The 23,464-nt window shown below is 31.0% G+C and overlaps 1 protein-coding gene across 1 annotated transcript in view; it reads left to right on the top strand.

Annotated features, from left to right (window-relative positions):
• Nucleotides 1-23,464, top strand: part of LOC145693096 (alpha-tocopherol transfer protein-like) — a 91,655-nt gene that overhangs the window by 59,526 nt on the left and 8,665 nt on the right. The window contains exons 2-5 of the mRNA XM_081768789.1: nucleotides 3,156-3,324; nucleotides 9,047-9,206; nucleotides 13,828-14,080; nucleotides 17,901-18,011. Coding sequence (XP_081624915.1) covers nucleotides 3,186-3,324; nucleotides 9,047-9,206; nucleotides 13,828-14,080; nucleotides 17,901-18,011 — 663 coding nt within the window. The 5' untranslated portion in view covers nucleotides 3,156-3,185. The remainder of the gene's footprint in view (nucleotides 1-3,155; nucleotides 3,325-9,046; nucleotides 9,207-13,827; nucleotides 14,081-17,900; nucleotides 18,012-23,464) is intronic.

Consider the following 23,464-nt stretch of genomic DNA (forward strand, 5'->3'; position numbering starts at 1 on the left):
TGTTTACTCGCATAAAGTTTAATTTTTACATTACAAACTGGGACTAAAAAGATTTCTTTGAATCTTCTAATTATTCGAAAGTAATAAATTACTTTAAAATTATTGTTCAAGCGGTGGCGTTGTTTAATTTTTCTATTTCTAACAGTGGTAAAGATTATGAAGGCAAAGGCCTTATTTATCAGGAGCGATTAATTTTGCTAGTAAAAGTCACGAATCTTGTTTTTTTAAAAAAGTGATGGTTCTTTTATGCAAATAACCGCAAAAGGGAGAAGCAATATTTGGAGTTCAGATTTTGGACATTTTTCAGATATATTTCAGAGATGCAAAACCAAGTGTTATCTATAGAAAATAGAAGCAAGTGTTTTTTTTTTTTTTTTCATACTTCAGTATGTTGACTCGTTGCTTTAGAAGAATACCGGAGTAGCGGGAGGAGTTATTCTTTTTGGCTCAAATAGAAATTCTGTTATGAAAGGTGATGATGATAAACGATCACATATAAAAGATTTGAACATACTCATGGGTATGTGGTTAGCGTACTTATATTTAGTTGCTGGTAATAATAAGTTCCTATAGTTGCTGCCATATAAATTGACACAATAAAACCAAAATATGTTTGTAAGCACCCAGGTATTAGATTTCTTCATGGATACTAATGTTCTTTTCAGCATTTTAATAATAAGGCTGTGAATGCCTCATTCTTTCTCACCTTCCTCTATATCTGCATATATCGTATAATCAAGTGTTCTTTTTCCTTCCTGTATTAAGTAATTTTTGTGTTTTTATCGAGGTCAAATGACTACTTTTCGAAAATATTTTGCATTTAGTCTTCTTGAATTGCATAAAGAACAATTTATTTTTATTTTATCATACAGAATCATATGACGTAAAGAATTCATTATTACTACAATTATTTTTCAAAGATTGCAAAATAAACTAATTTTCCACTGCTCTATACCTAATAGAAATGCACCTCTAATGGGTTTTCCAGATCACTTCTTAAATTACTAATTGAAGGTCAGATATTTCATTAAAACTCTCTGTAGGCAACATATAATTTTATTTTTTTGGAAAAATAGCTGGTTTTTCCTAGTGTACTATCGCGTGAGAGGTTACCTACAATAATTGTGAATATACTTCAATCTATAAAAGTAGTAGCAGAGTGTTTACAGTTGGAAGTTATTGCACTATTTTTTTTCACAAATTACCGATATAATGATGTAATAAAATTATGAAATAATGCAAGTCAAGCCAGTCTTAGCGATGATATCTTTGGGGCATACTTAAACCAATGTCTACTCATAAAATTGAGTTTTTCACATTTACAAGGAAGTCATGTTGCTAAATTTGTTAGTTTACAGAAAAATAACCTTGGCCTTTGGAGTGCTGCTATATCAAACATATGAGAAGATTTAAATTAGATTCAATGGTAGATATACAGGATCTTCGAGAAACAATGATAGAATTTCGTGAAACTTCTGTGTAGGAGTTGCGGCATTTGGGTGGTTGAATGACATACCGTTTTGTTTGGAAACTGGATTTTTTGTTGTTGTTGTTGTTTGTTTGTTTAGATAAACACGGAAAAAGTGTGTTTTTCGATATATTTTGTAAACTTAGACATCTGTAAGGCTGAAATAAAATTATTATAGGTAGTTCAAACAAAACATACTAAGCATCGAAATTTTCAGTCATTTCTGTCAACATTGTCAAGACATAGACATGGAAAGGTTTTAGAGAGGGATACGATGTAATGGATGTTTACAGTAGTACATTTAGTTTTTATATATCACGTTCCCATTAAAACCTTTTCTTACCTATGCTTTAAAAATGTTTACAGTATTGAAAACAATCAGCGATAGTTCGACGTTTAATTTGCTTTTATAAAACAATCTATAATTCTACAATCTTATTAACGTTTAACAAGGAAAAATATGTCCAAAAATTATATATATATATCAGTTGATAGATTTCAGAGAATTGATTAAAATGGTTTAGATGGTTGTAATTCCGTATGTGTAATTTTAGAGAAACGATTCTTTTTTGAAAATGTGAAAACAAGATACTGCACAACAATACACCACTTATTCAGAGATAGCTAATACAGAAGTGTATACTAATCAAGTTTTTTATTATGGCTCTAACAAGATGACAATATACGATACGAGTAAAGTAAAAGATATAGCCCCAAAATTATGATTAGCATTTGATGTTTGCTTTTAACTAAGTACTGTTTAAAGATAAGACAATGCCTAATCAATAGATAACAATGAACTGAATAAAATTACATACTTGAAAGTAAATTCTTGTGCAATTTTTGAGAAAATCGAGGAAAATGAACTTTTTATGGCGTTAAAATGGGTATGTCAATCTTGGCCAATTTGATGACATTGATCGTTCTTATTCTGTTGGAATAGGTTCTTTATTTATGTACTGTATATGAAAGTTATGCACTGTTAAGTAGCAAATTGTATCTATTGTTGTTTGATTTCTCCTAACAGTGACGCACATACTCCTAACAGTGACATACATACTCCTTACAGTGACGCACAATTTTAATAGTGATGCACACAATCCTAACACTGACGTATGCAATCCTAATTGTGACGCACATACTCCTAACAGTGACGCATATAAACCTAATAGTGACGCACATACTCTTAACGGTAACGAACATACCCCTAACAGTGACGCATTTGATCTTAATAGTGACACATATACCCCTGACAATGACGCACATAATCCTAATAGTGACACACATACTCCTAACAGTGACGCATACTCCTAACAGTGACATACATACTCCTAACATGGGAGACCCGGGTTCGATTCCCGGTGGGAGCTCATGTGATTTGAATTCCACGTTATTCAGTAGGTCCTGTCTCATATAGCCTCGCTGCTGAAACGGACGTTAAACTCAAAATCAACTCAACTCAATACTCCTAACTGTGACATACATGCTCCTAACAGTGACGCACACAATCCTAAGAGTGACAGCATAGTCCTAACAGTGACATACATATACCTAATAGTGATGCATTACTACTTGTAATGTAGAAGAGTACCTTTTGAGTTTATTAAGAAAATTGCTTTTCACATGGTTTAGATTATACTAAATAATATACGCTTTTTAATGTACTTTTTTAATAATCTATTTTCAGACTATTTCCATCCAATCACTACCGAACATAATGGCGTTAGAGAAACCAACAGTGGAACAGAAGCTAGAATGGCAGAAGAGTCTGGGAGAAGATCCAAATGAAATGGATACGGTTATTCCTCATCTGAGGGAGTGGCTGGGGAAACAGCCACATCTACCATCAACCATTGGTAAGATTTTCAGAACTATGCTCTGGCATTTATCTTGTTTCGGCAGATTTAAGATATTAAATAAGTAATGTATAGTGTTCAGAGATTGTTTAAGAGAAGTAAAGGGTAGAGGATAAGGTCTCTACTATCAGCAATGTAGTAATTACAAGACTATGATAAGCATTAATTTTAAGGTATATATACAATTAAATATTTACCATATTTGGTCACATAATCGCACTGTCCCGTATTTTGCGCATTGCGATTTTGCGTATTTTGCGCATTTTGAACTTCATTTTTGCTCCATGCATTTTAGTTAGTTTTTGTTTACCATTCACTTCCTGTTTCACAAAGAGATCTTGGATGGCGCTTCTTCAACATTGATGCGTGCCCTTGTAAATACCTAATGGGCAGTGATGACAGTAAATATTTCAGTTGCTTTTCAGCAGTTGTAGTGTGCACTTCTGTTAAAACTTCAAGATGGGGAAGAATAATAATAATTATACAACATCGTATAAATTAAAAGTGGCATACTTTGTGGCGAAATAATTCGGCAACTGTATAGCAGCAAAATTGGTCCTAGGCAATTAGCAGCTCCGCACAATAATATAATTTACGATCCCTCTTTCACTTTAAAAAAAAAGTCTCTTAGCCACGGTTTTAGATACGTTATCTTTACCATACCTTTAGTAGCGTTAATGAAATACACAATTCACTGAATAATAATAAAACTATTAACAATAAAAATCGTAACGTCGATGAGAACGTATAAAGTACAGTATGCTTATCAGGAGTTAAGTATGAGCTACTGCCTTCGCCAATAATATGCTATTTGTTAGCTTGCATGAAGATTAAAAGTTATGTCAAAAATGGAACTGGGAATGCAATTATTCAACTCTACAAATGACCTACTTTGTCGCGTGGCGTTATATGATATTGACAAATCAACGCGATAATAAACAAATGCAAAGCAAACATGACTTACAAATGCAATATGGAAATAGACGGGCCAGATTAGTAACATTATCATGAAGTCAGCTTCCAGCAAGAAATATTTATTTCAAATAGTTTGTTTTTTAAAATATATATTTCAGAAAGAGAATTCGAATTCTCAAATACAATTGGCGCTATAGAATACATATCAGTAATTAAATAACAGACACTTACCTTGTATCCAATAATAATAATAATAATAATAATAATAATAATATATATATATATATTGTATAATTTCGGGCCTCTCTGGGACCTTCGTAGGTAACTATACCTCCAGTTGCTTCTTTTTCCGTACATATTAATCCTCAAAAATGACTTTCCTGAAATATTTGAAGAATACAGAATCATCCATTAAACCTGTAAATTTTGTAGTATTACTTGTAGATCCTCACACAACTTCACTGGTAGACACAAGTTTTTTAAAACAATTGTTATGCCACTGATAGAGTTTAGAAGGATATTTACAAATGTTTGGACAAATATGTTCTTCTATCCCAGAGACACATCGTGAATTTTATGTACAAAATAAAACCTTTATCAGCATTCCACATTCAGCTTGTCGAACAGAACATATATATATATATATATATATATATATATATATATATATATAAAAAACCTTTCCCTGTGAAATTGTTGTTTTGCTAGTACATTATACGTTGTTAATTTGGAAATCGAACTCTTAGCTCTAAGTTATAAATTTTAATTCTGTTATATCACTTAAGGGCAACTATTTAGCTTTACTTTAATAGTTCATGCTGTAAAAAGGAAAGCCGTCTGTTGCTCCAACACTCTATCAAACTTTGAGCAGAACATAGGACAAAAATGTGTTTATTTTTGTGATGTACGAACATTATTATGAAATGTGCTATAGTACAATAAAAGGGAATGTACTATAGTACAATACAGTAAAATGATTTAAAAAGAAATATTTTTAGAGTTGTGATTTTTTTTTTTTTTTTTGAATTTTCCTACAATATCATCCATTTATGATCTAGATTACTTTTATCAAGATTAAGAAATAGATCGTTAGTCTGAATGATGAAAAACGACTCAAACATGGGTCTATCTGTATTCATGGAATAAGAATGAAGTACTTTAACCCGATCCAGCTGATGTTCTGTTTCTTGTAAGCGCCTGGAAGAAACCTGAAATGGAGGGCACCTCGTCTCTCGAATTCCTCTACAAAACGTAGGATCCAAATTCGACTTTTTTTTTTGTGAAATGTGGAACTAGTTCCGAGAACTCACTATCCAAATTCAAGAATCATTATAAGAATGAGTTTGTTCTTGCTCGAAGTCTTACAAAGGTATGACAGAAAGAAACTTTTCACCAAAGTGAAAGAACATGTAAAAGATAAAATCGCATTTGAGTCCGTTTTAATTCAGACTAAAGATTCACTAATCAATCTTGATGTAGACAATCTAGATCATAAATGAGATGACATTATAGGTAAATATTAAAAGAAGTCACATGTCAAGAAAAAAAATCATTTCCCTGGGATTTCCTTTTATTGTACTTACAATAGTTTTGCCACATCACGAAAATAAATAAATTCTGTGTTTTCATTTTGCTCAAAGTTTAATTTGATGTTTCCTTTCCAGCAACAAATAGATTTTCTTTTTCCAGCACAAACTATTGAGATAAAGCAGAAAAGTTGCCATAATTTTGCAGTGGTCGAAATGGATTTTAAAAACACGCAAATTAGTGAGCAATAGTGGTATTAACATTACAGTACAGCTATATTAAAAACGACGATAATTATTTATTATTATTATTATTATTATTATTATTATTATTATTATTATTATTATTACTACTAGTTTTCGAGAAACGCGCCCGCAAATATCACAATCTTTTGTTATAAGAATAATAAGAATAATTTGATTTTCCTCCTTTTCATCATTGTTTCAGGTATTTAATAATAATATTTGTTTTATATTTTTAAACCTGTATAACATAATATGGGAAGTAATCGTTACGTTCTTTTGTTTCTTTTCTTAATTATTAAACGTATACGCGTATTACCAATACAATTTTTAAGTTACGATTTTCAAAATTGAATAGTTAATTACTACAAACCTTCGCAACCAATTTTCATAATTAATACTTCATTCACAAAATGAAAACAATCCTTCAATAGTTATTTTGAAACGTTTAATTTTTATTGTAAATATTTTTATTAGATTTTGCAATTTCTTATATTGGTTAAAATATTATTTCAGAACGATATATCTGAACTTTTTGAGTTCAGTATGGTTTGATTGATACGTTTTCTGCTTTTATTTTCGTAATTTTTTATCATAGTTTTTTGACATTTCTATGAAATGAAATAAAATCTTTCGTCTGATATTCTACGAGTATGCTCTGAGGGGACGGAAGACAAGCACAACTGGATGATCACGAAAGAATTGATGGAATGGCGATTGCTAATAAATTGGTTGAACTACAAGAAAATTCAGACACCACGACCTCATATGGCTTGGAATCTTACCAGAAGCCATTTGGGTTAGACGTCAACGTTCTACCACTAAAAATCATCATACTCCCATTTCAATGTATATTAGAGGTAGTTTTTCATGGATACTTATCATAAGGGATATAGATGCGGCAATGAGAGAATACATCTGATTTTTTTTTTTTTTTTTTAATCTTTTGTTCTGTATTGGTACTTGGAAAGTTGGCTTCCCGTAAAGTTTCTATGTTTTGCTATTGAAAAGAGATTTTATTCGTAGTTGCGTTACTGTTCATTCCCTACTCATTTATCAGCTTAACATGTATCTATATAAAAAAGTTAATATTTATAGATCTAGACAATATTTTCATTAATCAACAAACACTTCAAGCGCAATCGAAAGCATTACAATTGTTGTTTTAAGCTTCGAAATATTAAAATTATTGTTATAATGTATTATTCTACTTAAGTGGCTAACATAGTAACAGAATAATATTTAGTACAATGTGCCCGTGAGTTATGATTTTTGCTTTTCGTGAACATCTTAACTTAGAGTCTGAAATTTCTAAAGTTTATCGTCATGCTTTACTATATCATGGAAATGTTTGCAGTTACTATTTTTGAAAAACAAACATTTCATACCTTGATATTTTTAATTGATTAGTTTCGCGTATACCGGTATTGTTGTTTTGTCTATCTTCTGAATACTTTTTCTAAGTAGCAGAAAAGGGAGTAGTAGTCTGTAAAACAAGATGCAAATATAAAAGCCTATGTAGTAATGTATGAGCATGCTTGTCTAAAAGTTGTGTTTGTGCTGTTCGTTATGTTCGTACTGTTCGTTGTTTAGTATTTTTCCCGTAAGTGCACCCATGATTGGTCCACATTTCCTAGATTAATGTTAAAGTTTGGATCTTTCACTGTAATAAAAGTGATTCAAACCCATTTCATTTTATATTTGTATTTTAGATTTTAGAGAAAATATGAGTGACTTTGGAAACAATGGTACCATTCTAGTTTCTCTAAACATTTATATGTGCGCAGCCATAACATTTATAAAATGAAGTTGTAATACGTCTATATATACATACACACACACACACACACACACACACACACATATATATATATATATATATATATATATATATATATATATATATATATATTTGTAAAAGGCAGTTATTTAAGACCATTTCATGTTTGTCAATCTTGATGTCCCTGAACTAATTTACTGAACAGAAACAGTTAAACTACACTGAAAAATATTACTCTGAAATATGACGCTTATATAAAATATGGCATCGATGGCAAACTTACCTTGTTCCATGATGCACTTAGATATGTTTCTATGCATTACAAACTATTGGAATTAGCCATGGTAAAATATTTTAAGTTTAATTAATTTAGAGGGCTTACTTAATGTATGTGTGTTCAGACTTCACTTACCTAAAGAACGATTTGAACTGCCATGTTTCGGAAAATAAGACCTTTCTTAGTTCTAGAGCGTTTCCTTTTATTCATTTTGTTGATCTAGGTAACGTTCTCTGATTTTTTTTTCAATTTTATTGCATAGATTTAATTTTTAAAATCACTATTATTTTCTTTAAACTAAGTTTTATTTGTTTCATTTACTCTTGATTAATTTGTGATTTTAAGTGACGTTTTCAATTTTACGTCAATTTTTATGTATATTCTTTCATTAAGTCGTACCTAGTTGTTGATTTTATTTCTGTCAATGCTTTTACGTTGTCAGTCTGGTTTATGTAAATGTTGTGGCCTTTGACTTCTATCGTGAAGGGAACAAATAGACTCTTCATCCCAATTAAATTCCAACTAGTCATTCAACATTTTCTGAGATATGGAAAATTTGTTCTCATTAAGTTTCCTATGTTCCAGTACTGAGAAATCATATTGGAAATTTTATTCCTCTGAAAATGGCACATTAGTCTATTTTTATTGTCCAGTATTCTTTTTATATTTCTAACTCTCTTCTAACTCAGATGAAGAAAAATAATTATCTTGAAAACTAAATGCTTTCTTACAGTTTATTTATTTTTTATTTTTTAATTCATAACTTTCATTTGTCTTATTTATTTATTTTACTTTGTTTCTACTGCTTTTCATTGACATTGCATCAAACTTTATGATGAAATCCAATATAAAAAATAACAGGAATATACAAAATGTAATAAAGAACAGTTTCTTTGTTAAAAAAAATGAAAAATAAATAAAAATAAAATAATTGAAAGGATTAAAATTCTAATTGTACTTGATTTTTTTTTTATTTTGCAGAGGACATATTTTTATTTAATTTTTTTCGAGGATGCAAATACAGCTTGGAAAAGACCAAAAGAAAACTGGATATGTATTTTACCATGAGAACTGCCATACCTGAGTTTTTCGCCACTAGATGGCCACTTCATCCAAATTACAAAGAATCGTTGAAATTTGGGTAAGAATACTATTTTTATTGAATTAGATCAATACTTCCAAGGTAAAAGGTCCACTTCCTTTCTTGGTAAAAAATAAATGATTTTTCTGTTGGTTTATATGAAACTTTGTGCGCTGTTTTCAGTGTGGTATAAAGTCTTAAGTTCAAAACCACATAGTTATTTAGATAACAAATGACAAAAGGTCTGATGCCCTTATATTAGCCTCGTGGATAAAATCACATTTTTTCTTCTACTGTGAAATTTTATAAATGTGACAGCCAGCATTATGCCTCTGACGTACAAATATATTTCTAGCTCAAAGATTATACTAATTCTTTACAAGAGGATTGATTTATAAATTTATTTGGGGTATTTCTAGTACGACCTTAAGTAATATTATAATGAAAAAGTAATAGTATAATGAAAAAGCAGAAGAAATTTAATGAAATTTGTAGTTTTATGTTCCATAATTTGCCCTTTAGGCTAAAAGAGACAGATGAGTAATGAAGATGAATGATGATGAAGTAGTTGGTGGAAGGAGAAAGTGGAAGGAAACCGTAGAACCCATCGACACATTGTTGTCCATCACCAACTCACTTAACCTGGGATCCAACCAAGGATATCTACCACTGAGCCATTGAGGCCTCTGAAAACGTAGTTTTCAGTGACTTCTTATGGACTAACAGACCCATAACTATTTTTTCCCTAATACAGCTGAAAATAAACTGCTAAATTCTTAGACCATTCACTGACTTCTTACTTTTGCCTTTTCCCGTAACACTTTTTCCCTAAATAAAGGATGTAGTTTCTCTAAGACAGGCATATCAAAGTCGCGACTATTGACTAATTTTTCTGCGACCCTCGGTTCACTGCGAGAAAATCCTCCAGTTTTAAGTCCCAGTGTTATACTGTGTATGCTAAGAAAAGCACTGATGATGAGAATTAGTGAAATGGTGGAATGTAGAAAGTGGGAAGAAACGGAAGAACCCTGAGAAATCTCACGTACACTGTTTACTTAGAGAAAGTAACAATATATATATATATATATATATATATATATATATATATATATATATATATATATATATATTGTTACTTTCTTTAAGTAAACAGTGTACGTGAGATTTCCTTGTTACACAAGAATGCACTGGTTATCCTACTCCACGACTCTCCAAAGTTTCTGGAAGTTATGAGACGAAATTCTCCACATTTTGGAAATCAATGAACATAACACCAGTTCACTAGCGAATTCGTTCTGATTTCGAGAACTTTCTTCTGTGGTTGATATTACTAATAGTCAGATTTGAATTTGAAACTGCATGGAAAATATATTATTATGAACATGATAACATACATGTTCAGATAAAAAATCATCCGAATGTAAGTTACTGCTCTGGAAAAAGCAGCTAAAAAAATATCTTCCCACACTTCCCAACTTGTACTAAGTATCAAACAAGTTCGTTTCATACAAAACGTTTACCCCTTTAGGGTTTAGAGACTGAATTCGAAGAAAAGTTGCACTATATAAGATCTATTGAAGATGAGTTCTATAGGTTTTATGATATTTTCTGGACGTTGGACGTTGAAAAAGTGTCAACCCATTTAACAGATGGAATTAATAGAAACTCAGTGCGACTCAACTCTTAAGTAAACATTCCGTGAAGTGGGTATTCTCGAATTTTACAAAAATTTGCTTCTGCTGTTCCCTGAAACCCGTGAATTTGCATCGTACGTGATTTCTGTGTTCGGTATACATATCAATAAGGACATCTTTTCTCATTTACGTAAAGGAACAAATTCCCAGTGATATCCAAGTTAAGACAATCATCTGACCCTTGTTCTGAAAATTGCTAGTGCGAGCACTATGTCTTCAGACAACCGAAAGAAAGAAACAATACTTATTACATATACTACCTGTATTTCGTTATATGTACGCATTTACTCACTTTTTAAATACATCACTAAGCATAAAAATGCCTTTTAAAAAATGCTGCCCGCACTACTTTACACTAATAACTGTTTGGCCATTTGACATACTGACAAGGAGACATTCCGATTTGGTGAATCCAATTGCTGAAATGATTGCTAGTATTGGATTTAGTACCAAAAGAAACAGAGAAAAAGAGGATATTTAGTGGCAGACCGTATACAGAATGGGGAATAAATGAGGGCAAAGTGAGAAGATATAACGTAGAAAATGCCTAGAAATGCCATATTAACCTTGAAACGAGTAGACGAATTGAGATCAAATGTTGGATATGAGGAATGCGTGTAGAGCTCCAGTGAATAGGCGTAATGTGACTCATGAGGGACATCTGAAAAGCCATGTTAGAATTAGCGCAAGAAAATTATACGGGAAAGGGGTCATGTGACATATAGCTCTTGACGCACCTCGTCTATTGAAATCAATAGTTGCCATTACAGTTTGACACCTCTGTTTAATTGCAACTGTTATGGAACTTAAGAATGATTGTGTGGTTGATACAAAAATGTAGACAACTGTGGGCACATTTGAAAAACGATAAAGATAGACAATTGGGCTCGCCACAGCTGTCTCCGGTATTGAAATTGAAGCAGTAGTCGACAGGTGTCTTAAATGCTACAAGTGCTGTTTGCAAATATCCAGTTTTGTGGAAAGCAAATATAATCATAGCTTGGAACCTTGATGCTGTAAATTGGAAGTGATTGCAACTTAATGAAGTTGTCCCGTTATCATATTTTGAAGTCAGATGACAGGAAAATGGTGTCTGTTATATATTTTACGAGATTCTTCTACGGATGGAAGAATACATTCAACGGTTGTATGAGTGACATGCAACCATCAGGGATAAGGAGTCAGATAAGTTCATAATTGTCAGGTTTCTGCACCAACTCTTCATCTTTATTAGTTCTCAATGAATCAACGAGGCGTAGCAGTTTTATCTGCTCTATAGAAGCCCAAAAAACTCAACCATGAACTCTTTCAGGTTGTCCTTGGTCATATTTGCACTTTTATCAGCATGTAAACGAATATTGTGTGGATCGGGGGATCGGAACGTTTGTTGGATGGAAAGTGGTCTCATTCACGTTTGTGGTTATTCCTCATTCACGCCACCTTTACAACAGTATTGTTACATTGCTATAGCATGGAACATCTCCTGTTACAGATGTCTCAAACTGTATTGACCACTGGTGATTTCAATAGACAGTGTGCGTCAAGAGCCTTATGTCACGTGATCCTTTCCCGTATAATCTTCTTGCGCTAATTCCAACATGGCGGCTTTTCAGATGTCCCCCATGATTCACATTACTCCTATTCAGTGTAACTCTACATGCATTCCTCATATCCAACGTCAGCGGCGCAAATCTGTCTTCAGCATTGGAGGGGGGGGGGAGTAAGACTATTTTTTGTTGTTGTTATTAAGCGATGCTCAAAATATTTGTAAAGTTGAAAAGCAATCCTGTGGAGGATCAGGGAGCAGAGTTGATTTCAACATTGGGAGGCGGACAGATTTGAGGCTTATTCTGGGGGCACATCAATTTCATCTCAAATGGCAATCGGACACAAATAATCACATTTGTTTCCAAAAAAACTCATTTCAAATCAGATTATTGGGGGGGGGGGACAGTCCCCGAGTTCCAAGATTGGAGGGGACATGTCCCCCTCACCCCCCGGGATTCGCGCCAGTGTCCAACATTTGACCTCAATTCGTCTACTCGTTTCAAAGTTAATATAGCATTTCTAGTCATTTTCTACGTTTTATCTTCGCACTTTGCCCTCACTTATCTCCCACCCTGTATACGGTCTGCCACTAAACATCCTCTTTTTCTCTGTTTCTTTTAGTGCTGAATCCAGTACTAGCAATAATTTTCAGCAATTGAATTCACCAAATCGGAATGTTTCTTTGTGAGTTTGTCATGCTTGCTCAATAGATCGCATATCTTCGAGCTAGTGTAAACTTGAAAACATGAAAGCTCATTCGAATGACACCTACATCGTTCCATTCCGTTGTCCGAATTTTCCCTACCCTTCATTGTTAGTGAAATAGCTAATTCATATTCTATACAAATGCAGATTCATTTTACTTATAATTTAACATATAAAATTTCTTCATATTATTTGTTTTGTAAGAACATCTTTTCTTCGCTAGTTATACTTAATCCTTTATCTGCAGTATGAAATACTTCTCTGTACAACGTAAAAGTGATAGTGAATTTTCGATTTTAAGTTCTTTCTCAGTGTAAGATGATATAGTGAAATAGAATTTAAGGGCACAGACTACTAAAAATGATACAAAAGTTAACCATTTTCCGTTTGCTCGTTTTTCGTAACTGAAAAGACATAATGATATGTAACTTACTACAATAATTGATAAGTTATATTCTGGCCACACTGTAATTTCTATGGATGGCAACATTGAAAATTCTTCCAATTCGTATTTTCGGGAGTAGAATAACATTATCAATTGTTGTGGTAACTTACATATCATTATCTCTTTTCACGTACGAGAAACGGGCAAAAATGGTTAGCTTTTGTATCATTTTCAGTAGTCTGCCCCCCTTAATACTGATGTGTCTCCATGAAAATTTTCCTTAATTAACCGTATCGAAATTGCATAGTTTCTAAATAATATTTATTCCTTTTGCTTTCTTTCTTTCCAGATACATTGCACCAGTTCCGAAATACACACCTGATGGCTGCAGAGTGGTGGTTTTAGCGTTGTCTGACTATGAACCTTTTAAATATGACTTTGATCTTGGCTGCAATTCCATGCTTACTAGCTTGGACGTAGCGTTTCTTCTGCAAGATCTTTGGGCAGGAGAGATTATAATATTTGACATGGGAGAACTCGAATTGGGACACTTAACAAGGATAACAGCGCCAACAGTAAAGAAATTCCTTACTTGCATACAGGTAAGGTAATCATGTAAATATTTCAGAAGATAAAGAAGGCAAGATAAAAATACATATATCTTTGATCTGAAAATAGGATTCCTTCTTTCTTTCTTACTGCGGAAAACAGATTTTTTTAAACATGTAAAATACCGCTTTTCTGATAATGATTTCTTTTGTCATCTTATTCCCATATTTATTAATCTTTAGATGCCCTTTTATGTTCGTACAATACGGTCATGTTCAAAGTCTTCTTTGAGTAATTACACTAAATTTTATATATATAACACCGTCACCGTAAATGTACAGTTGGCAGTGCCGTACGCAAGGGAGGTTTTTAAAACGTAAACTCTTTCCCCTTGAGCAAGATATTATGGAAAAATAAACATTTACTGTATTAAAATATACGTAGAAAAATTACGCTTGTTCTGAAAGGATATGTAATTTAGCACTTTAACCCCTTTCCTTTGTTAAAATTCTGTATACGTCACTGAGAGTTCTCACGTCAATCTATCTTCATCAATGACATCGGAACGAATGTATCAGTTTTTAAGTTTTTTTCTTCTTTCTTCTTTTACATGGAAAGATCGTAACGCTTTCTATAGGACTGGAAGTTGTATTCCAATTGGTCAGTTTATTCAGAAGTTATTGACAAATGATGATGTAGTGTATATCCATATACCAATTTTTGCTTAAGATCTCACTTAAATATCACTTACGTCCTTTTATCTTATGAGAACTTTAATTATGTTGCGTGCATAATATCTCATTGTTGTCAGAATTTTTTTGAGTTCTAATGACAGTTATCTCTTCCTGATATGAAGGAGAATAGGAGAGGTAAAGTGATAGAATTTCTGTCTGTATTACATTTTCTTCTCCCTTTCTTTTTCTCCAAGTGACACATGGTATATTCAATTAACTTAGTGAACTTATATTCAATTAACTTTGAGATAAAGAAGACCCTACCTTGTATTTGGGAAGCTAAAACTTGTTCAGACAATTTCGATGCTCAGTGGCATCTTTTTCAGTGTCTTTAACTTAGGTGTGAAACTGGTAACATGTAGACGGGTTCCTTTCTTCTGTGGAGATCTGGTTACAAAATAAGATTTTTTTATCTCCAAGTTTTTCCATGTGTGTTAACTATTTTCTCAAATTGTTAAAAGATAACAAAGGACATTATTGGCAAATTTGTTCTCAACAATTAATAACAGGAATATGCCTTGTTTTTTGAAGGATAAAAATGATAAATGTAGGTAAATAGTAATAAAAGAATTGATGGAATGATTTTTTTAGTGGAACAAGTACGACACATGGCCTGAGATGGAGCGCAGAGGCTCCAACATTGAACCACGTGACCGAAAGCTGTTTGTGGTGGTGCTTTTAAAGTACAGTAGACAAATTCATTTTCTTTCACCGTTAGACAATAATATCCTCTAATAAGATAGTAATAATAATCGTAATAGCAAAGGCCACTACTATATTATTACTATTACTATTATTATTATTTCTTAATTTTATTTTCTCCTACTTTTCTAACCATCATGTTTCTAACTTCTTTACCACTTTCTCATCCCAGCTTTTTACTTTACCATTCCTTCCTCCTATTTTGCAGCTTAGCTATTATATAAGTTTAGGTTTTTCTACATTGATTTTCTTTAGCCGTATCTCCTGTCTCTGGTATTCTCTTCTCTCTTGATGCCAACTCAGTTTTTGACATGTTTACATGCTCTTCCGCCATAACATTCCAGGCACCTTTATATATTTCAATTAATGTTCATAGAGATGTTTATAATTCGATAAATACCTGGAGTGGCTTTGGCTTCTGGGGTGACTTCGGCACACTTACCAAGAAAAGTATTTAATTATTTTTACTCCCAAACACAGTATAATTTTTGCACTTGCTGAGTCTAAGTACAAAACTTATGGTGTGTTTGGTAGTAAAAATAATTGATTTTTTTTTTTTGGTAAATGCCAAAGTCACCCCAGATGCCAAAGCCACTCCAACTGACGGTACCACTTTTGTTATTCCATCCATATTTCGTCTTATTCGAACTAATGTTTCAGAGATATCTGACTGCCTTTGTCTCTGATGGTAAATGCATTCAGATACAATTGAAACGTTAATTAGAATAAAACAAAATACGGATGGAATATCAGAATCTTTTTTATTGAATTCTATCACTTTATTGAATACGGTATTTGTGACACATGACCAAGTTTTTCTTTTTTTATTTACTGTTCTTTTTATTTTCATAATTCCCTCTCTCTCTCATTGTAATAGAAAAATACAATAGTTTTGGAAGCCAATTGCCTTCGTACAGTGCTTTCGTATGTGTGTTTTGTTCATAACTATCACATTCACACACACATACACAAACATATAAAATTTGTATATCATATATACTTTTGTATACTATTTGTATCATTTTATGTATAATACTTTGTACTGACGTTGCGTCAAATTTCATGATAAACCACAAGGAAAAAAAATATACAAATGCAATGAAGAGAAAATTTTAGTAAAATTGAAAATAAAGGTTCACTTTAGTCCAAATAAGGTCACAATAATAAGGAACGTAAATGGAGATCCGTAAAACACTTATATGGAGTAAAAGTAATATGTATGCGTTAGAGATAAATTACTAAATTGGTTTTTCGACTAAAGATGTGTGATTATAAAAAGAAAACTATCGCAAAGATAAATATTGTTTAAGAAAGTTCATTTGATGTTCATTTAAAGTGACATTGGACTTAGTAAAATATGTAAGCACTAAATCTAAGATTGTTATGAATAGGCTTATAGTGTAATAAACGTAACAAATCACATTTCACTAGTGTTAAAAGATATGTGATTTCTGTTGAGATTTGGAAATATTTAACAATCAGCTTGCACACCAAGAACAATAGTTTTTTTATTACAATAATTCAGAAAAACAATTTTGTATCTCAAAATGTAAGTAATTTTCATTAGTTTGAATTTTTAAGAACACAAAAAGATTAACATGATTTATTTCTTCTCTCTCAAAATTTAAATTGAATTAGAAATCATCGAACACCTTTTATTTATTGAGTTTTTTCTTGTTTATCTTTTATTCAATTTTTAAATAAATTTGTCAAGCGTGAAGAGTGTACTTGTAGCAAATGCTTTACTGCTTGTGCAATAAATTCAGTTATCGATAAGTTATCGATTCATCACATAAATCAAAATTCAGTCCTACATCTTGGAGGTAAATTAAATTAATATTCAAAAAATTATGTTTGCTTTTTTTTTTTCAAGTTTATAATTTCTGATTCTAATTTATGATAATTAGTGCTCAAAATGAAACAACTTACGCAATGCGTTTGTGATTTTTCTGCAAAGAAATTGTTTTCAAGAAGATAGTACGTGATCTCTTGAAGAACTGAAATCCAGGGATGAATCCATGGATGAATCACACATATTTGGGAGTATAAGGAATATATCAAATATTTTTATAGTTGAGCGTATATTCATCTTAAATTTACGAAAGTACAAGCATATATGAAAGTGAGTATACGCTATAGTTTTGAAAACGATCAAGAGTATACCTACCAAACATTCTACCATCACATCACTGCTAAAATCCCGTATGTTTAACAACGAAAGTTTGTTTTATTTTATATTTATATAACGTCATTGATAATTCACAAATTTGATTTTATAACCCTCCATAGCACGTATGTATATTGTGTATGATCCTGTTTTTAACATTGCAAATTTTAAAGGAAAAAAGACAATTAATGTTATTTATATTACGCATTTCACATCGACTTAAATCTATGTATAAGTTGTTTTAATATTATTTTTCTTATGTTCAATCAGGAAGCATATCCAGCCAGATTGAAGCAAATTCACGTGGTTAGATCACCACCTTACATCCATAAGCTGGTCAACTTATTCAAGTTATTCATGAAGGAAAAGCTGCGTAGAAGAGTAAGTACAATAGCAATGTTATTGTTTTGTATTTTGTTGACAAAATTATATTGTCAAACTACAAAAAATAGTCGTAACATAAATAAACATTAAATAAATAAGTTCTGTTGTTTTCAATGATATTACAGATCGTTTAGTGTGTTTTTAGTCTATCTATTACATATTAATATTGAACCTAGGAAGTAAATAGGAAACAAGTTGTTTTACAGTACAATTTCTTCTCAAAACAATACTAAATCATTTTTAATTAACTTCTATAGTAAAATAATAATAATAAAAGCAACTTATGAATGCGTTTTACTTTTAAATTTCCGTACTGTTTCAACAGGTTCTTTCGTTTTCTTTGGTGGCTTTGAAATTCCTACTGCAAATTACATTACATTTTATGACAGAAACCTATTTGCCATCTTGTACTATTTACCTTTATTGTTCCGATGAAAACTGGAGTCACTCCACTTGGTTAAATGATATGATTTATCCTTCCTAACTTTTTATGTGAACTTTGCCCTTTGTAACTAGTTTGAAGAGAAATATGTACAGTACTTCCTTAAAAATCTTCTGAAAGTTGAGTAAAAACACTCAAAGTATTTTTTTTAAAGATACGTAACGAATGAATGCAACTTTTAATAGAGTGAATGAGTTACCAAATTAATTTAAGAGAATAGTACAGACAGTTCTCGAGTTACGCAAATTCGACATACGTAAATTCATAGTTACCATCGGCGATATAAGAGTATGAGGTTTCGTACCCTATTTATAAATCATCCACTGTAATTGAGTTTTTGCATTGCAGTATTATAAAAAAAAAAAAAGTATTTTTGCTACTTTTTCGTACTTCTTCATATGTTTTTGACAAATCTTTGGTTACGGTAAAAATTGGAGTTGCACAAAGAACTCTGGACCGATTTATTTATGTAAATCGAGAAATGTCTGTAATTGTATTTTCTATGTGAGATGAAAATAACTTGGCTTTTATATTTAAAGAGTTTGTAAGTAATGTAAAAAAAAATATTCAGAATGAAATGGTGTTTTTTTCCCCTGATTTTTCTCCAACATTGCCTCATTGGTTTTATGTATAATCCATCTAATGTTTTAAATTTTCTTCATACGCAGTTTAGATAGCCTTTAAACGTGTTTCATTCTCTTGCATAATAGTTGCATTTTAGAGATTTTTATACGACATCTTAATATGATATGAGATGCGTCTCAAAGATTTTCCTCATGGTTTGTTTTGACCTAAAAAATTTCTACATTGTCTTTTTGTTTGAAATATTTCACAAAATAGCACGTTACGTGCGTTATGAGTGTTGCCTCCTAAAATTCGAGTGCACTTACATGATTTCACTTGGAATATCGGACCAATATATTCTATCGAAGTTTCAAAAATATTTTCGAGGCATATATTTTCCACTATAATGTTTTTTTCTTCATTTACGTTTCTTATTATTTGGTTCTTGTCCTCTATATATCCATCATATTTGCTTTAACCATGCAAATTCAATTTTACAAGCACTGACTTCCGCTCCGAATTCAGACAGATTATGACATATAACAGGGCTCAATTTTTTTTTCTGACTAGACGCCACTCTGAAAACCAGGCATCACAATAATGCAAAACTAATTTGGTGCGTATGCTTTGCCTACATTTTTGGCCTTAAGTTATAGTTACTAGAATAAAAATTACAATCTTACCTAAAGATATCGCTCAAAGAAAACAGCAATCGAGGACAATATAATTGAAGTTTTACAAATCGGCAGTGTATGGTTTGTCCACGTACGTGTTTTGTAATTTGAGCACTGAAACACCAACTGTTCACTTTTTTGAATGGATCAAAATCCAATAATTATGGACCATTCATGTTAAGTATCAAAGTAAATTGGAAACTTTCAACTGTATAACAAATTTATTATAATATTTTTAATTCATCCAAACATAAAAATCAAAACTATAGGCAGGTAAAAATTGATATATTAACGTCAACTAGTTTTTCCAGTCGCCAGGCGATCTGGCGCCAAGGAGTTTTCGAACATATGATATTGAATCAATGTTATAGTTTCCATGGACTTTAATACAATTTCTGCAGTCACACACAAAACGGTTGAACTGCACTGTACACAAGTAATTCGGTTTGAGCAAGTAAGCTAAGTGAACTAAAATTTATTTTATTCGTAATTTTGACTTACCTTGTTATTTCAAAGATGTTTTTCATTTCATCAAACTTGAAAATGTCTGCTTACTAACAAGCCTTATCTAATGTTTGTTTATTTGCCGCAGTCTAGTTTACTTTTATTTAACAGCAACATAAATTCCTGACCTTAAGTCAAAGTTAGTTAATTCATAGTATTTCCTACTTCGCTTAGCCATTGTACACCATTTCAGAATTTCCTGCATCGTGTTTAAGAGTTATAGCATAACTTAAAACAACTATCTACAGGAGTTCAACTTTTAACAAAGAAATCTAACGCTATTAAAATCCAGTGATATTTTAATAAATGGTATAATTTTATCATTCTTTAAGCGTTATCCAACACTTTGTTTTATCAATTTGCAAAAATAATTAGAATTTACTCATTGGTTTTTAAAATTTTCCAGCTGGAGTCTCTGTGATACTAAATAGTAATAATAATAATAATAATAATAATAATAATAATAATAATAATAATAATAATAATAATAATAATAATAATAATAATAATAATAATAATTTTATAATTTTATTTATTTACTAGGCAGCAAACAACATCTACAGCCACAGGTGCTCTTGTTAGTAGATATATGATACATGCAATGCATATTCAGTACATACAATTAAACTTATGCAATAATGACATAGGATATATTTGGTAATAGGTAAATTGTACATACAATGCATAAACTCCACATACAATTGAAATTATAACATATAATATGCTATAAACTTAATAAATGATTTTGTAAAGGAATTAAAATATGATATATCATAAATAAAAATAAAGGAGGGTTACAAGAAAAGTAATTCATGTAATTAAACAAAACTCATTAACTAAAATTAAAAAAGAGCATGTAGAATCTGATCATGCAACTAAGAAACACCAAATCTTACACCTAGAAGAAAAAGAAAAGATGGAAAAATGTAAAAGAAAAAAGAGATAGTTAAAATCCAGATCTAACAACCATGCAAAAAAATTTTTAAAAAAAGCCTTGAGTGGCACCACTCTAAATTAAACAGTTAACACTAAAGGTTCTCTAATAACTGAATAAGTTCTGAACGAACTTTAACAAAATTCGGTTTCGAAAATATCTAGAATAGAATAAAATTTATTTACAGTATCAATGGGTTTTATAAATAAATATTTTGCACTAGAAGCTTTAGAGAAGGAAAAAAAAATTGTAGTGTTACAGTAAGGAATTCTTATGGAAACAAAAATCATCAATAAAGAAACCTTCATTAAGAATCATCAAAGCAAATTAAGATCAAAAATATATTGCCTTTTGGCTAAAGGCAGAGATATAATTCTTTGGATATACTAGATAAACATATCTTTGAAATCTTTAACTTCCATCATAAGTAGGCTAGGAAGTTATTCCGAATAGACTCAATAGTATTTACAAAGCATGTAGTTTCATTGTTCCAAATCACCGTGCCATATTCCGAATGAGAACACACATTATGCGTGTAGAGAATTTTGCAAGTCTTAGTATTGGAAAAAATTACGGTAAAATCATTTTAACATTACTAATTTTTTTTCTGGCCTTAGATGTGATTACTTGTAAATGTTTCTGAAATAGTAATTTGTTATCTAATGTTATTCCGAGATCTTTAACATATGTTCCAAATACGATTTCTTGATTACCTATTATATATTTATAAGACAAAAGATCAATTTTCCGAGAAAAAGTTGTATCTTAAGTTTTCGCATTATTCAAACATAAAAAAAAAAAAAAATCCCTAATCCTTTAACTAATGAATTGATGTTTTCTTACAATATAACTTGATCTTGAACAGTATTAATTTCATTAAAGATTTCGATATCATTGTGATACATAAAATACTTACAAGTTAATTTATTTAAAGTAAAAACAAGAGACCCAGGCTAGAGCCCTGAGGTGCTCCAGATGTTATGTTATAAATAAAGGAAGTACAGCCACTATATTTAACTCAAAATTTTCTGTTACTTAAATATAAATCTAACCTTTTTTATATGATTTGACGATTTGTGCGTGTACAGCGTACTTAGTAATATATGATAAACCAGTTTGTCAAATGCTTCTGAAGAATTAAAATAAATAACATAAATTTGACCACAGATTGAATAACAAAATAGGTTTTGCATAAATAACCGATTTACCATTATAAACCTATGTTGATTATTGCCCAACTGATCACAGACAATGTTATATAAGTAGTTATACATTATTTTTCCAAAATTTTATGAATAATATTTATTACAGAAGTAGGTCTATAATCATTGATATAATCACTTTTAGTCTTGAGTATGGGTGTTATGGGTACTACCTTCTAAGCTTTAGGATAAATATTTACATTTAAGTTCCAATTAAACAAGGATGCGAATTACTTGAATGCTAATACATTGGCGAAATTACTTCGATCACGCCTTTTATAATAAAAACAGGTATTCCATCTATACAGATGCTTATTTGATCTTTAAGGATTTAATAGTATCTCTTAATTTTTAGTTTAATCAGAGTTAGTTTCCTCTCACAGAAAGTTTCCGATAATGTCAAATAATTATTTTATTACAGTAGTTATAAGTATCTAATAAACTGATGTAAAGTACTTAACAAATAAGTTTGCCAACAACCCATAATCAGTGATCAGGGAATTATTTTTAACAATTCCAGGTGAAATTTTGTTGTTATCCTTAGATATGTATCTCTAAAATTTCTATGGATTTTATTTAACTGATTTTCTATTTTGCTGTGGTAAATGCGTTTATCATCTTTTAGTTGATTCTTGAAGTCTTTAATAAATAGTCTTCATAATTAGATGTAATTTTGTACCTTCTATGAGCTAAATTCTTAGCTTTGATAAAGAAATACATTTTTTAGAATACCAATAAGGATATTTTTGATGTTCTGAGACTCAATTTTGTAATATTTAATTATTTACACAGCCGATACAATTAGATTTTCAAGATCCAAAACCGCTTCATTTATATTTGTTTTTAACAAAATATTGTGCTAATCAGTATTAGCTAGTTGTTGGTAATAATCAACTTTAGCAAATTTAAAACATTCAGGAAACTTACTCATTTTACAATTCTTAGGTAAAAATACAATAGTTTCAATAAGATGATGAAAAGAATCAAAATGCTATATACTGATTAATCTTTCATGACACTGAGGTAGTGTTGATGGTAACAAGATCAAGAGCGGAGACAGAAGGTTCAACACAGAGGTTAGAATTATTCAAAATAGTAGATAATAAATGAAACTTTAGTTCTAAATAATA

The sequence above is a fragment of the Thermobia domestica genome, chromosome 8 (assembly GCF_964235325.1).
Source record: "Thermobia domestica chromosome 8, izTheDome1.hap1.1, whole genome shotgun sequence".
Lineage (NCBI taxonomy): Eukaryota > Metazoa > Arthropoda > Insecta > Zygentoma > Lepismatidae > Thermobia > Thermobia domestica.